The following is a 16746-nucleotide window of genomic DNA, read 5'->3' on the forward strand; positions in this document are numbered from 1 at the left end:
GTCTTTAAGTTAAACCTATGTGCTTAATGCATAATAATAAAAGTGAAAAATGTTTTCTTTAAATTATATACTTGATTAAATTATTTTTATGTGTAAAAGAAGAGAAAAAATGTTTTTACCTGAGCAGTTGTGTAAAGAAATTAAAATTTTAATTGCCTTGTTTTCTAATTAGTGCTTCACTTATAAAATAAACAATTAAAGATAACTTTAATGTATTTTTAAGTCAATTTAGTTTTTTTTAAATAAACTTAAAAAAGGCATTTCAATTTTAAAGGGTTATACCTAAATCATATATAGGTTATACCTATATCAGAAAATCCATGTAAAAAATACTGTGCCAATAATATATTTTTTATTTACGTTTAGCAATTTTATATTCTATTAAAAAAAATTTTTTTTAAAGTTACATAAGAGTCTACTAGATGTGCAAAGTGCATTTAAAGTTTCAGCTTATGGCAAACAAAAAAATATTTTCAAGAAGTTATTTTCAGAGTGAAGTAGTGATATAAAAATGTTTATAAAAATACTCTTAAAAAATCCTGCACCATAATATAAACGTACGTAAGAAAAGTTTGTACAAATGAAATTGCAAAATGGAAAAAAAAGCAAGAAACAGAAAAATCTTCTGCATTTAATTTAAACCTACTTAATATTCATTGTTTCTGCTCTTGTTTTATTTTTTCTACAAAATATCAGTGATGGTATTGACTTTAATTGCAGGAAACTTCAAATAGGCACAAATCAAATCATTAATCTCAATCCTATTTTTTTAAAAAAAAATTTAATCTTCTATTTATCCCCTGCTTCTTCTTAAAAAAAGAGAGGCAATTTTATATTATCTTGAAACTTGTTCTTGACGCAAATGTGTGTGGACTTTTGAAGTTTAGGAATAGGATGTAGGGGTACTGCTTTTTCTGAACTAAAGGCTTGTTTAAGTTTAAATGAAATCAGAAAAGATGGAGGGAACATATATTGACAATTGGTCGATATTTTACAGTAAATTTTTGAACGTTGCAATCAATCTTTTGCAAAAAAAAAAGTTTTTTTTTCCCCTTTGAAATATATGCAAATTCTGGGTACTTCAGCTTTTGAGTTAGTTGAATTTTGAATACTCATGCTTTTGTCATATGTACATTAGTTTATATATATAGGATGTCCTATCTATAAATATTGGTGAAAAGGAAAGGCCATTAGGCAAGCTTATCTGTTATTAACTTTTTGTTGTGTACTTTTGAACTGCTACATTTTATTATTCTAAATTACCTTAATTTCATGTTTTCTAGTAATTTTTGTCAAAAATTGCATTAAAATAGGCACAGAAAGCTCCTTTACAGTAATTTAATGATTTGCTAACCAGCAAATGTATAGTAATCAGCCAGTAACAGTAATCAGTTATTGAGATAAAAGTTAAATAATTCTACCATCTATTACAATTATTTTATGAAATTCCGCGTTTTAGAGAAACTTTTCCATGTTTCCATTATCATTTTATTGTATGTTTTTGCTCACAAAATTTATTATTTGACATCCCAATAAAAAAAACCACAGTTTTCTAATGAAAAATTGAATGAAAATAGATAAAATATTGTATGAATTTCCATTGAAATTTACCTGATTGATATACCTGGAAAAATCTGGGAATTTTTTCCCTGGAATTGAGTGAGAACCCTGTTAAATTATGATAAAATAGTTACTTTTGTGCCAGTTTGAGTGCAGTTTTGGCAATTATTAAAAAACATAAAATTAACTTAATATTTAGCAGTGTTTTCATCGCAGAAAAAAAATGGGTGAGAATTTCTCACCCTTTCTCAAAAACAGGGTGAGATTTCAAAAAGTTAAGTGAGATNAAAAAAAAAAAAAAAAAAAAAAAAAAAAAAAACACTAAGAGACGTGGAAAAATAATCATTTCTTTAATTATAAATAATACATTTTTAACATCTTCTAATTTTTAAAGCATTGAATATTTTTTTTGCATCATCATATGGAATATGCTACTTTTTTATTAGCTATTCCCATTAGGCTGCTCAAATGCGTGTTTATTTCATTTTGATCGTTTCTACCCACATTTGTTTCATTTTCATTTATCCGTTTCGGAGTAGAAGATATTGCCTTTACAAGGTATTTGTCCATCTTACAATAATGAGCAAAAAATTTTAACTTCTTACATGGAGAAACCTTACCTACGGTAAACACATGGTTGCAGAAAAATACGTTCTGAAAGAGGTTCCGAGGGATGGTGTTCTGTTGTTCTTAAAGGTTCTGAACAATACTGGTAAATAGGGAAGCTAGATAATGGGGCAGATGTTGAAAATAATGAAAGATCCAGGAAGAAAAGTGAAACAGATTTCATTCTAAATGGCGCAATGAGAAATTTTTTTCAAAATGCAAGAAATTCTCGAATTTTGAAATTGCTTTATAGAATGCGCGAATTTCTCGCGGTAATCATTTTTTAATGCGAGAAAAGAAAAAAATATGCGAGATTCTCGCGCTGTAGTGAAAACACTGATTTAGATAATCTAAATAAATTTAAAGTACCAGTTTAAAGGTGTAAGAACAAGAAGTTTATAATAGAGATGCACTTATGAGCCAGTCATTTTTATATTCAAATGTTTTCCTGAAACCGTTTAAAATTTCTCATTAAATCTTTTTTAGTCTTTAAATGTGTAAATATATTTTCAAAGACTTGACATGGCTGCATTTCAAAATATTTTTTTTCTCTAAGACCTGTGTTCACCATCTATCTTCAAAAAACAATCAAATCATGAAAATCTTGTGCTCTTCCCTGACGTTATAGCAGAATGCGACTGTTTCTTCATTTAACTTCCTGGGTTTGTTTCTGTAAGGATTAGTTTATAATACATTTGAAACGTTAAAATCAAAATAGTATTGAATTTTTTTAACAGTTATTCACTTTAATGCTATTAAATTACATACATTCTGTGATTTACATTACATAAGCTGCTAATATATTGTTTTAAACTTTGTTTTAGTAAATTGGCATGACTATGTGAATAAAAGTGGTTATGAATAACTATAGGAATAAATCTTGAAAGATTAGTTTTCTTATCTGATTAAATTTGTAATATTTTACTGGAAAAATATGCATTGGCTGCCAGTTTTGTTTTTCAAACTGACTAGTTTAAGCAAGAGGATTGAGTTTTATTGTTATGTATTCATAATAATAACTCATAAAATTAATATTTCAACTGAATTTAAAAAGTACCACATAACAATAGAAACTTTACTGAAGTTCATTTAGAAATACTTTTATTTTCTTACACAATGATTCAGGGGAATTATGTTAACATCACTCTCATACTCATCTTAATTTGTATTTTTTAGTAATTTTTTTTTCTTAATTGCATATTATTGATAACTTGAAAACCATTTATATGATTTTTTAAAACTTTAAATAAAAATGCGTATTACTCAACATTCGTATCACCCAGAGGAAGTTATAAATGTCACTTATTGTACTGTCATATGCGGATGTTAGTGAGAACCACTGCCAGGAGTAAGGTGAATACAGAGGTTAACATCGTTTGGATTCTATGTCACCATGGTGTCTTAAAAATTTGTAATGGATGCTTAACTTTTTTCTTTTAACTTTATTTTTTCTATTATGTTTTTGCTCTTGGTTCATCCTGGTCCTGGATTCTACAGATTTTGAAGATGATACAAACATTGATTTGCTTGTTAATGTGTACACCTAATGCCATTTATTTAAAAGGAAATATTGCTTACTCATTGAAGTATTATGGATTATAAAATATAAAAGTAAAAACAGCTTAACCTTGAATGGTTAGGCAATGAAAAATTTGAGGGCATAGGTTGAGACCTACAAATAGGTAATTAGTTTATTAATTATTTAAGCTAAAAGTTCTTTTACCAAAATTCTGTTTGAATGCTTTATGATTTTTTTTTCACTGTTAGTAGTGAAAAGATGAAATGCTAAAGCAGAAAATATTTTTTTTCCACAAATGAGAACCACTAGAAACTTTTCTAGTGATGATTCATTTCATATGTGTTGCACTCAATAACTACATACAGTTATTAGAAAAAAGTTGTTGAAAGATATAAACTGTTTGACTCCACTTTTCATTGCAGAGCCAAAACCAGTAACCAGACTCAAAGCTATCTTTATTAAGTGTTGTTTATCAAGTTGCTTCTTTGCTTGATAAACTGCATTTTTAATAAGAAGACTTCAGCTTACCATTGGAATGGCTTTTGGAGTAAGAAAAATTCCATTTCAGCTGAAACATGTGAAAATTATGTTGGAGAATTATTGTAAATACAAAGCACTAGCATGAAAATATTTTTGTAAAAAAAATAAATAAATAAATCTAGTTTTTAATATAACATTTGAAAAAGATGTGACCTAGGTTAAAAAAAAAAACTTTTTCAGTTTTTAGGGTGTATCAAAAATATTTTTTCGACTGCTTTTACAGCCAATTATACAATTAGGACTACAATTTCTGACAAGACAGTAAAATTCATTGAGAGTGATAATTTCTTGCCATTTGAAAGATTCCATTAACAAACTTGATGTAAAAAATTTTAAATACTCCATATTTGGACCTTTTAGATACGAAAAATGCCTTTAATTTAAACATGGACTGACATTCTGACGAGCAAGATCTAAACTTAACAGTGAGTGTTACATTTATCTATTTCCTTAATTTTCTTTTCTTATTTTTCTTTTCTTATTGAACTAATCTTTAAATATCAGAGTAAACTACCGTAATTTCGCGGAGAAACGCCACCCTGGTATATACGCCGCTCCCTCAAAAGTCGACTGACAGAAAAAAGCTTTTCACTGGACACGCCGCACCATCGTACACGCCGCGCCGAATTTTTAACGATTAAAGAATTTTGAACTTAACGCAGGTATTGATTAAAGACTTAACACATGCTCTAAATATGCATATGTATATAATTTAAATAGTTAAATAAAAATAAATAAAAGGATATTAAATATTAAAAAAATTGAAACAATCCTAGTATATAAAATAGATATTAATAATTTTCTAAGTAAAATTAAGCATTTTCTAATTTTGAAGTGAAGTAACCATTAAAATATAAATAAAATAATTAATATATCATAAACCATTAAAATAAGTATGAAATTTTTTAAAAATAAAACGATTTTACTTTTAAATTAACAATCCAAAATCCTGTTTTAGAAATAAACGATAAATCCAAACAAATTTTGTTCAAAGAAAAACTTAAGAATAATTTATTTAGATATCACGTATCACTATATATTCATATCACTGCACTTAAAAATTCCTCAAAATCAGAACTCTCTGTATCAGAGCAAATTAGGTTTACTATTTAATTGTTTATTTCGGGTTAATCTCCGTCACTTTCGGTTTCGTTTGTCCCGGGATGATTTCCGCTTTTTTGAAGCCATTTATCACAGTTTCTTTTTCTCTTTTAATTGCTGACAGCTTAAACGCAGCGGTATAATTTTTCCTCTTAATGGAAGGCATTTAAAATGGATAACTTAAATACAAGTTATGTTAAAACAAAACGAAAATAGTATAAACGAAAGAAAAATATTAATAAAACAAAAACGCATGGGAACTGAAGATAAAACAATAAAAAAACGTAATAATAATAAGCTGAAGAAGATGATCGAAATCAGACAGAAATATGAGCAATGAAAAAAAAAAAACAAGCAATAAAAAGCTCCCTCCCAAGCATTTAAAACAAGTTTCTATTTTTAGCAATTCCTCCCCCTATTTTCGCTTCCCAAATCAGGTTTCTTTTTTTAACTGACTCAGCCTAGGACGGTCTTTCTTTTATCCTTGCCTAAAATTCTTTTTGAACATTCTAATTGTAAGATTACTGAAGGTCATTTCAAGCTCATCAGCATGCTTTATTTACCAAACATTTACATGTTTTTAACAACCAGCTGAAGAAAAAAGGGGAGTGGAGAGAGGCATCCATGACAAGTGGAAGAGTCATATTTCCTGGAAAGAAGGGGGTGGGGGAGCGTTTGTTTTACAGTTACCTTATCACTGGCCCCACCCTGATTTTCTTCATTCATTCCTTTCTGATTTATGCTTCTCCACTCCACGCCCATTTCCTACACTCAACAGCTGTCCATATGGCAGAAGGAAAAGAGAGACTTTGTTCTCTTGTGGATAGTGGTCTCCAGAAAATGATTCCAAGAAAGGATTAGGGAGGGGAAAATTCCAGGTGCGCTGACCATTCCTTGGAGTGACATTAAGCATGAAAAAATAAGTATAAAGTACAATAACAGGTGGAAAAAATGAAGATAAAATTTCCAGTGCGGTTTCTAAAAAGCAAAATTTTTTGAAGAAAAAAAAAAGTAATACTATATAGGCCACCCCGTTAGATACGCCTTCCTACTAAATTTTCAAGTTTTAAATCAATAACGCCGCGGCCTATCTCCGCGAAATTACGGTAATCTAGTCCTCTCACTAATTTCTACCAAACTCTGATTTATAAACTTTTTCAAACTGTTCCTGTTTTGCAACTGGTTTGGCCGCTTGGGCCAGATCCAAGAATCTTTTGTAGTTATACTAAGGTTTTGTAAGCATATCCATTTTTTTATCTCCTCGCTTCATTAGATAAAAATTTTTTTTTAATGCTTTGAACTCCTTCAGGTTTCCTATTAACATTTAATTCAATAAAGACTGTTGATTATTGATGAACACTCTTAAGTTTAGATTAAGTTTAACATGCCATGTACTTGTTCGTCTGTAAGCTTAGAAGTGCCAGAGGTTACTTTCTCCTCAAAATTTATTTTCAATTCCTAGTTTATAGAAAAAGAGTCCTTCCTGTAGCTCACATTTAGTTGACAGGCATTCAAAAAATATTGTTGATGCACCCTAATATTATGTTTTAATTTATAAAAAACTTGTTTATTTTATATTCACCATAAGATATACATTTTGGCAATTTTAAGAAAAATAGCTTTTTTTTAAAAATCTTTTGGAATTGTCATGTTGTGATCATTGCTTTAGCATTTCAAACCCTTTCTTTTTCTCTTCTTTATTTTCGTGCATCAAATGTGGCTAAATTTTTTATTTTTAGAAGTGTTTAATTCATTGAATCTAATTTATGAAGTAATTGACATGCTAATATAGTTTCAGAAAATCTTTGTTCCTGCATTTTCAAATTCGAGCACGGATTTACTGTACAGTAAAAATGTTATAGTGTCTATTGTGAAATACCCATAAATTATTTATCACTTCAAGATGACTAAATCACATTTAAATTTCTCTGATTAAATGTGGAAAGAGTGTACCCCCTATCATTATTGTTAAACCAAGACTACATAAATTTAAGCATACAGCTGCGTCAAGTCCAGGTTTTAAGAAAGAGATACAATTTCCCGCCTCTGTAGGAGGTTGAGGAAGGGAGGAAGAATGAGGAAAAAATAGGTTCGAGACAAAAGATAATGTTGAATTATCAAAAGCATAAAATAAAATAAGAAAATATTAGGATTGTGTTTTATGATGCTTTGATTTGTGCCTATTTAAAGTTTCTTTGAATTTAGCTCATTACCATGCAATCACTGATGTCTTTGCAGAAAAATAAAACAAGCAGAGAAATAATGAATATTCAGTGAAATAGAATGTAGAGGATTTTGTTTCCTTGTGTTTTTCTTCCACTTTGCTATTTAATTTTTTCTAATAAACTTATGTTTTTGATAAGCACTTTTATTATGGCTAGACATTTTTACAGAACCGCTCTGATCTGCTCTTTTTATTTGTTTATTTATTTCCTGTTTCAATGCTTCTTAAGAGAAACTTTTTTTTTTATCACTTTTCGCCAATGTTTAGTTTTCACATTGCAATTTCAGTTTGCAATTAAAAACTTCATAATTTCAGTATTTTTTATAATAATTAATCTTTTATTTATCTTTGATATTTCTTATGAATAACTTATAGGTTATTTTAAGATATTTTAATATTCTCTGTATTATTATATTTTTGATTTTGATTATTTTTCAAAATTCAAGGCTTATAACTGATAATAACTTTTTACTTATTATAAAATAATACTATGATTTCTTATTAGGGAATATTTTTTGATAAACATAGTTAGATCAGTATCTAAACTTAGTAATCATTTTACAATAACAGTAAATATACTTATAGTACTTACTTTTATTATAAGCTTTGTATTAAACTATGACCAGAAAACTTATGACAGTTAAAAAAAAAGTGCAAAATAGTAAAACATTATTAGGAATGAACTTTTTCCACTTACTAATAATCTCCATGGCAAAAACGTTTAAGAATTTTTATAGTGACCAAAATTTCAAAGGAAATCATAGATGACCGATGTAATTGAGTAAAATGATTTGTCTTAAGTTGTATACCAATAGAATTGGAAACTAAATCTATGAAACCATATCCTATGTTAATACGAAAAACATTTTGTGTTATGTTAATTTAATAGTTTTAAAGATGGATGTAACAAGTTGTTTATTATAAAAAACAAAAAATGAATGTAGCAATTGTAAATTGATTTCTTAAATATATTTTTTATATTTAAAAAATTTCAATTTTATTATAATGTAAGCTTTAAAGAAATTTAAATTTTTCAAAACTTTTCTAGGGAGGGAGCAAATGATCTGCTAGGAGGGGCTTGTCCCTTTTGGCTATGGTCCTATTTTAAATAATGGAATTATGTTCATAAGCACATATTTTAGTTTGAAACACAAGTCAACTATTTACTTGTCCTAAGAACCTGAAAGAAAGATCTTTTTCTCAAAAAAAAAAGAAAATTATCGTTAACTTTAATATCTATGCGCAATTTAAATCCAGATACTATGTATCACTAATTACGACTGCAATGAGTGAAAACAGATTTCTACCTTTTTTCTCTCTTTTACTCTTTAAAGAAATTTTTTTTTCATTTATGTGTTCTTAATTCATTTCAATGCTTGCTATTAAAAATGCTTGTTTTTGCAATGTATTGTTTTGTGGGTAGCTATCTAATAACTAATTAACTAATAAAATAGTTTATATTGACAACACACATTTTTTCGATGTTATGTTATACAGCAATTAAACATAAAAGCATTATGGTAATTTTTAGCCACAAAAATTTACTTGGAAAGTTACTTGTTAAAGATATCATAAATTGTAACTTTTCTTTCAATTAAACAAGTTGGATGTGACAAATAAACAGTAAGTTTATTTATTGTTATCAGATGGATGTTTTGTATTTATCGTGACACATTTCAAACTAGGAAGCTAAAAGCTTATTTTTTAACAGGTAAGTTTACTGCCTGCCTTAAAAGTAATTTCCCTTTAGATAATTGTAGACAGACTGTTTTCATGTACCAGTATGTTCTGTATACAATCAAATTAAGGCCTAGTTTCAGCTGACTCATTCATATAAAAAATTCCATGGACAAAGACATAATTCATCATGAAATCCACTTCCAGGTGCTATGAAATAAATTTCAAAACACGTTCAGATAAATGGAAAATGCTGTTATATAGAACCCCAAAAGTGTTGCTCACAGTTTGTGGCCAAGTGATTTATCGCTACTAATTTATATTCTATGTAATCTGCTTCTGAATGGTTACCTACTCCCACCACCAATGCTCTGAATAGTTGGGTACTTACCACCCCATCTCAACAAAAGTTTAGAATGCAAAATTTCTAACAATTCCTCTCAGAAAAAGTATGTGATAAACCTTATCCTCTGAAATGCAGTATATAATCAATAACAAGAGAGATAACCAAAAATAGAACACAAGAAATAGAATGTGAAATGTAATAACAATCTATGAAAATGCCTGCAAAATCGAAGAAAAAAACAGGCTGTGAAAACTGTTCAATCAAAAATATAAGTTTTGAACCTCATATTAATGAATGACACTATACCTATGCTCTAAAATGCAAAAAGAGAAAAGAAAAAAAAATCTTCAGGATGGCTAACAAAATTTCCATCCCAATAATGCTTGGAAGTTAAACCCTGCAATTCTCCCAAACTCACACTATACATTACTCCTAAAACTCTACAACATTTGTTCCTTTCATGGATCAATTAAGTCCCATCTTATGTGAATACCTATTCGCGAACACACTCCTAGACACCAATTCAAAATTAAAAATATAAAGAAATCTACCTAAACACGCAAAGCAGTGTTAACACAGTATCTCAAATTCTAATTTCAGGTTCCAAATTCAAAGATACAGATTAAAAAATACTTAAGTTAAAACTTAGCAAAGAAGTCGGAAAACTTTTAGAAAATGCTATTTCCTAAAGCTAAAAATTATTTATTTTAATCAGTAAAAATAATAAGAAAAAAAATTGACTTTCTCTCTCCACAATAGGCGAAAAGATACTTTATAACACCCTGAATCATATTTGGTTTCCGAATTTGCATCAAAACGTGTATTTCAAGAATCAGATTAAAATTTTGCAGGAAATTAAAGTACTTGTACAATTTTTTTCTTCCTGCTGTTGAAGAAAAATAATGCTTTTGAAAATCAATCATTGAGTGTAGAGAAGGTGACAATGCCACCCACTTCATATAATTTGAACTAAGGAAATTAACTGCTATTGCTCTAGCATTACCAATTACTACCATGTTATGTGAAAGAGGTTTTGCAGCTCAAAATAATATGACATTAAAAAAAAAAAAGAAAAATCTTTCCTAGGTAATGAGCTTTTAGATGACCTTCACAAATCATCTTGTTAAAGTCCCTCCCCCTTTCATGTCTCCAATTAAAGTGTCAATTGTGACATGAATATTGATCATGTGTTAAATAGAAGAAACAAAGAGAAGGGCTTTAGCTGTGCTGTAAAATAGTGATAATTTACAAACATGATCTCAATATTGAACAAGTGTGCAGCAGAATTCGTATAGCTAAAAAATACTTTTTTTTATATAAGAGGAAAATGACTGAAACGGTAATACACCACTCGCCTAATTTATAAACATTTAGTGTTTAGATTGTATTAAGGAAATGGAGTGAAATAATATTTTTCACTGTTCTATATTGATATCAGAAATGAAAATTATCTCATCTTTTGTCCATTTTCTTATAAAATGCTCCCTTAAATAGTAGAAAAGAAATTTCTCTCCGTAAAAAATGTATGCCTTTTTTTGTGGAAAGGCTAGTAACTTTTAATTCATTATAAATATAAGTTTTTCCTAATTTTAATATTAGCATTTTGACGGTGACATAGAAATTTATTGCAATAATTATTATCGCTTAATGCAAGAAATAACATCTCCAGATAACTGTGAGAACAAAAAAAGAAATATCCAGCAATGAGTTGTAATAACTATTTGAACGAGTTGTAATAACTTTTGAAAATAAACCACCCTCGAAAGCTAATATTTCATGAAAAGAAAGATTGAAATTCTCAAGCTTTTATGACAACTCTGACAAGCTTTTATGACCTTGGATGAGAATATAGGAGGTTATTTATCCTTCATTCAAAAAATAAATTAAATTATGATGTTTCAGATTTAATGTGTGGTAACATAAAAATAAATAGTACTTAAAATAATTACTTTGATTGTTTTGCCTAACCTAATGACTTATTGTCAGAGACAGGGTATCTGCGCAGCTGAAAAGTCATGGAAAGTCAGGAATTTTGACATTGAACAAAATTTGTCATGATTTTATCTATTTTTTAAAAAAAATAATGGAAAGTCGGATTTAGGTCATCGAAAAATCTAATTTTTAAAATGTAATTTACTCTCCCCAGCCCCCAATTTCATGGTGCTCCGAATATCTGAATTTGTAATAAAATCCACACTCAGTCATATTTTATTAAAATATAAAATGTTTTTATCAGGTTCTTTAAAAATTATGGTATTCTTTCAAAAAATGAAAGAAAAAATATAATTTCTAGACTGAATTATCTTTTAAACTTCTGTGATTTCAGATTTTTTTTTATTTTATCAATTTCAAATTCTTGCTGAAGTAAGCCAGTCATTGGCAAATTTTTTAATTCTGAAATGAAAACAGAAAAATCAGGAGTATTTCTTTCTTTTCTGATGAACAAGAAAAGTATCTTTAGAATATAATTCTGCATATAAAAAGAAAAAAAAAAAATTTGCTTTTGTATTTTTTTTTTGCTATTTTATTGCTTCAACTCTTTCTTTACTCTTTTTTTTAAATTTGAGATCTATGAAGATGCAGAGTATAACAGTTTTGGTTATACCTATCATTTCAATTGATGTTATTATAATGTCTCTTTAAATTTATTGTGTTTTTGTCGGAGAAAATAGTAATTTCGTTAAGGCAGGAAAAGTTCTTGGAATTAGTCATGGAAAGTCATGAATTTGAAAATCTAAAATGTAGCAGATGTTTGCTAGATCTAAACTTTTAAATACTTTATATTGAAGTTATTTACATAAGAATGAAAAAAATGAAATTTAATTTTCATCCCTACATTAAAAGGAACGGTTCTGTGCAGTCTTTCTAATGAGCACTAAAATGGCATGTATGAAATAGCTAAGTATTGTTGTTACTAATCCTTCTTGACCTAGCAACAGCTAGATCTGGTCCATGAGTCTATGTATTCTAGCAGAGTCAATTACAAGAAGTGGAGACAATTTTAGGTCTTCCAAACCTACACCCAGGCAGTCCAGGATATACTCCGGAGAGAATGGCTCTAAATGACACTTATTGCAGGTTGGAAAATTTTTTCAGTCGGAGCTAAAAGTCATTTCTTTAAGATGGCCACTATAAAGTCTTGAAATTGCTGTCATATCTGGTCGATCCCCCTCAAGCTCGAGAATGCAGTCGGGGCGCTTTCTGCAATACCAGTGGTGAGCAGGGGAAGTAAGCCATATTTGTTTGCAGTTTCTGTTCCATACAGAAGAAATTTTGTGATAAGTGAGGGAGTCGCAACTAGACATAGTCTCTGTGGAACCTGACACATTTAAGGGAGAAGGTATCCACTGAACGTGAATATCTCGTTTTTGGGACATGTATTTTAGTTTTTCCAGTATTTGTAAACCTACTTGGTCACTGACTTGATGCCAATTTTGTTGGTGCTGAATTGCACTACGACTATCACTAAGTATGTCTTCGGAGCCAGTGCCACTTAGGATGGTTTCCAATCCAACGTCAATGGCGATGAGTTCGCTTCGAAAGACCGAGCAGTTATCTAGATTACATCTAGAAAGTTTTAAGAAGTAGTTTTCTATAAAAAAAAAAATTCCTCTTCCGGTCTGACTAAGGTCATGTTTGCTTCCATCAGTAAAAATTTTTATGGCATCTTTAGGGATGTTGCTGATGGCCTCAAGAGCCAACAGTCTGAGATAATCAGGTACTTGTAGGTTTTCGTTTTTGTAGGTTCCCAAATCAGTTTGGATTGGTATTGGTTGTTATAATAGAATGGTGGCTGTAATGGGGCCCCACATCCAACGTCAATGGTGATGAGTTCGCTCCTAAAGACTGAGCAGTTATCTGGATTACATCTAGAAAGTTTAAGGAGTAGTTTTCTATAAAAAATTCCGCTTCCGGTCTGGCTAAGGTCATTTTTGCTTCCATCAGTAAAAATTTTTATGGCATCTTTATGGATGTTGTTGATGGCCTCAAGAGCCAACAGTCTGAGATAATTAGGTACTTGTAGGTTTTCGTTTGTGTAGGTTCCCAAATCAGTTTGGATCAGTATTGGTTGTTATAATAGAATGGTGGCTGTAATGGGGCTGATGGTTAAGAGGATGTAAATGCAATGTCAGGAGAATGTTTAACTTTTCAATAAAAACTCAGTATCAAACAAATTTTTTTTTGCTTGTTTAATCAGTTATCAAACCAGCTATTGTCTAAAAAAATTATCCAGAAATTTTTAATATTTTGGCTGACGTATATTTAAGGAGATGACTAGATTGCTTGATAAGCTCACTAACTCAGTGGCGCGACAGCCCATTAAGAGGGCCAAGGCCGACTGTGCCCATCTCAGTTTTCTTGACCTTGGGCTCTGGGGTGCAGGAGCATATGTTCCGGTCAGGTGGTCAGCCGAACGCGGAACCCCCAGTGTTAGTTCCCAAGCATGCTTGGTACTCATTTTATCGACCCACTGAAGGGATGAAAGGCTGAGTCGGCCTTGCCCGGCCCAAGGATCGAACCAAGGACCTGTGGCACGACAGCGCGAAGCGCTACCGCTCAGCCACCGGGCGTCTGATAAGCTTACACATTCTCTAAAATTAGATTTCCAGAAATCATGATGTGTAACAGGGTTTTAGAAAATTCTTACGAGTTTGAATTTAGTTTTTTTCTGTTAAATGACATCTAATTTCATAAAATCTTAAAAGTGAGGGTATTACATGCATTGAATACAAAACTTAGATAAACGTAAAAATGACAATAAATATGAAATTAGCCATTATTAGCAATTTACATAATTTAATACAAATTTTTAAATTTTTTTCTCAAAGTAAATAGAAAATTTGTAACAATATATTATATTCAACAGTTACTAATAATATGGGATAGAAATAAAATACTAGATACCACACCTATTTTTGCATTTAACCTCTCAAAATTAACTGAAAGCCTTATGTGGACTGGAGAGGAGTATGAAAAATATTAGGGCGATGTGACTTTTACAAAAAGCACTTTTTAAAATTTCGTTTAAGCAACTCAACTCTTCTCTCTTGGGGGGGGGTATTCAAATTTATAATCCAAAAGAAAGTTTTTATTATCAAAAGATTCTACACTACTTTTAAATCATACAAAATTCTTGATAAATAAAAAATAAAGGAATCTGAGTTAAGTGAAGTTTCTTGGGAATTTCTACATTTTGTTTCAAATTAACTGAAAAATTCAGAGGGGTGATAAAATGATTACATATAGTTTTCATCCTCACACCTGTGTTTAACACCCCCTTCCCTATCTCTCAAAATGAGTGGTTGGGATATATATGTGGTCATGGGGTACCAATGACCACATATGTATTCCACCCATGTGGGAATTGCAACTTGGTAGCAGATAAGTTTAAAAATATACCCTTTTTTCCCTTAAAAGAATTGACTGTGCATGCTCAAGAAATCGAAGCTGCAAAATGATGGGAAAAGATTTTTGATCGAGATGTAGTGTGGAGAGACTGTGATTGTCCCTGTAACAAATTCATCTCACTTTGGCAAAAAATTCATTTAATTACTTAAGACAAAAAAAAAACAAAATTGTGTTTTATTACTTTTAACAATAGCAAAAAAGCATAGTAAAAACAATTCTGAAGTTTTAAATGCAGTTATTAAAAAAACAGATTCTATACCAGCAAATTTAATTAATTTGTTCTAAAGTAACAACTTTTGATTATAAAATTTAATTCATTTTCTTGACATTTTAAATAGTAAATTCAAATTTTTGAATGTGAAATAACATTTTTAAATTCAAATTTTGATACTTCTAAAAAATATGACCATATTTAAATAAAAATTGGTGTTTCAAATTAATTATGAATAGAAATAGTACTTTATTTTAAGCAAATTTACTTATTATAAATTCTTTACATGTAAAGAATGGTGTATGCTAGCTCCACTTTTGCAATCATATTGAAACGAAACTTTAGTAAAAAAAATTTTTAGTTTGTGAAAAAAAATTTTTTTTAATAGATATATTAGTTGGTAATTAAAGAATGTAAATAAAGATTTTGTTTGATCAGCTAGGCTTGTGAAAAGCTTTTACTTCATCAATCAAGCATATGATATTATAAATGGTTGTTTACATTTCTTTCTGGAACAGTCTTTATGGGTAAATCCATATATTCATGAAATTCAACTATGTAGTTTAAAAAATTTAAATAAGTGTAGAGTAACAGAAATCTCCAGGTCGCAGTAATGAACTATGCAAAAACTTATATTATTACAGTAGAGCCCCGATTATCTGAGTTAATGTGGACCAAGACTAACTCGGTTAAAGCGAAAAATGTAAATTAAGATAAATCGTGTAGGTTTAAATGTATATTTTAACAAATACAAAGGTTATACAGATATACCACATGCAATTCATATTTTTACGATAATTAAAGAGTTCTTACTTAAAGTCCTTAATTGTTTTTTTGTATAACTTTACTTTGGAGTTTTTCTGCAGCAATGTTTCGCTATTTTTTTTAAAGATAACAGGATTGCTGGTGTTGCTTCTTCTTGTTGTTCTATGTATTTAATAGCACTTTCGATAGCTTTTAATCCATCTGTATGTGAAATTTTCATATATCGATTTTCATCCTCACTGTCTTCATCACTAGATTCCTTTTCCGTATTCACGGTATTGACGATCATTTCATCCGTAATTTCTTGTTGTTCGTCAGCATTTATCCAGTCACGTATATCCTCTTCGTTTATTGGCTCAGCTAGTGGCAGTTTAATGACTAAATCCAAAAGCTCATCACTACATTCATTGGACTTTCTGTGATGTTCTGTACTCTGTGTATCGATAATTTTCGTCCACGACTTTTTTTATGGTGTCTGATTTTACTTCATCCCATGCCTCAGCGAACCAGTAGACAGCATCCTTTACATTTAAACTTTTAAGTGTCTCAGGAACACTTTTATTTTCCTCAATTCCTTCAATAAGAAATTTTAGTAATTTCTTTCCATAATTTCTCTTCATGTTCTCCAAAACACCTTGGTCTAAAGGCTGAATAAGTGATGTGACATTGGGCGGCAAAAAAAGGACTTTAATGTTGCCATTCGCCAAATCATCATCATTCGGACGACATGGAGCATTGTCAAGCAGTAATACAGTAGGGAACCGATTATCCAGAACGATCGGGACCAT

At 29.8% G+C, this 16746-nt stretch overlaps 1 protein-coding gene across 2 annotated transcripts in view; it reads left to right on the forward strand.

The window, feature by feature from the left end:
- LOC107440919 (histone-lysine N-methyltransferase NSD2) overlaps positions 1 to 16746 on the forward strand; it is an 82602-nt gene that overhangs the window by 47099 nt on the left and 18757 nt on the right. The window contains exon 15 of one of the 2 annotated variants that reach the window (XM_016054010.3): positions 4108 to 4359. The exons of the other annotated variant lie outside the window; for it this stretch is intronic. Within the exon in view, the coding sequence (XP_015909496.1) occupies positions 4108 to 4122 (15 nt within the window). The 3' untranslated portion in view covers positions 4123 to 4359. Of the gene's footprint in view, positions 1 to 4107; positions 4360 to 16746 lie in introns of those variants that run through there. 2 annotated transcript variants of the gene reach the window in all.

Source organism: Parasteatoda tepidariorum, chromosome X2 (genome assembly GCF_043381705.1).
Source record: "Parasteatoda tepidariorum isolate YZ-2023 chromosome X2, CAS_Ptep_4.0, whole genome shotgun sequence".
Classification (NCBI taxonomy): domain Eukaryota; kingdom Metazoa; phylum Arthropoda; class Arachnida; order Araneae; family Theridiidae; genus Parasteatoda; species Parasteatoda tepidariorum.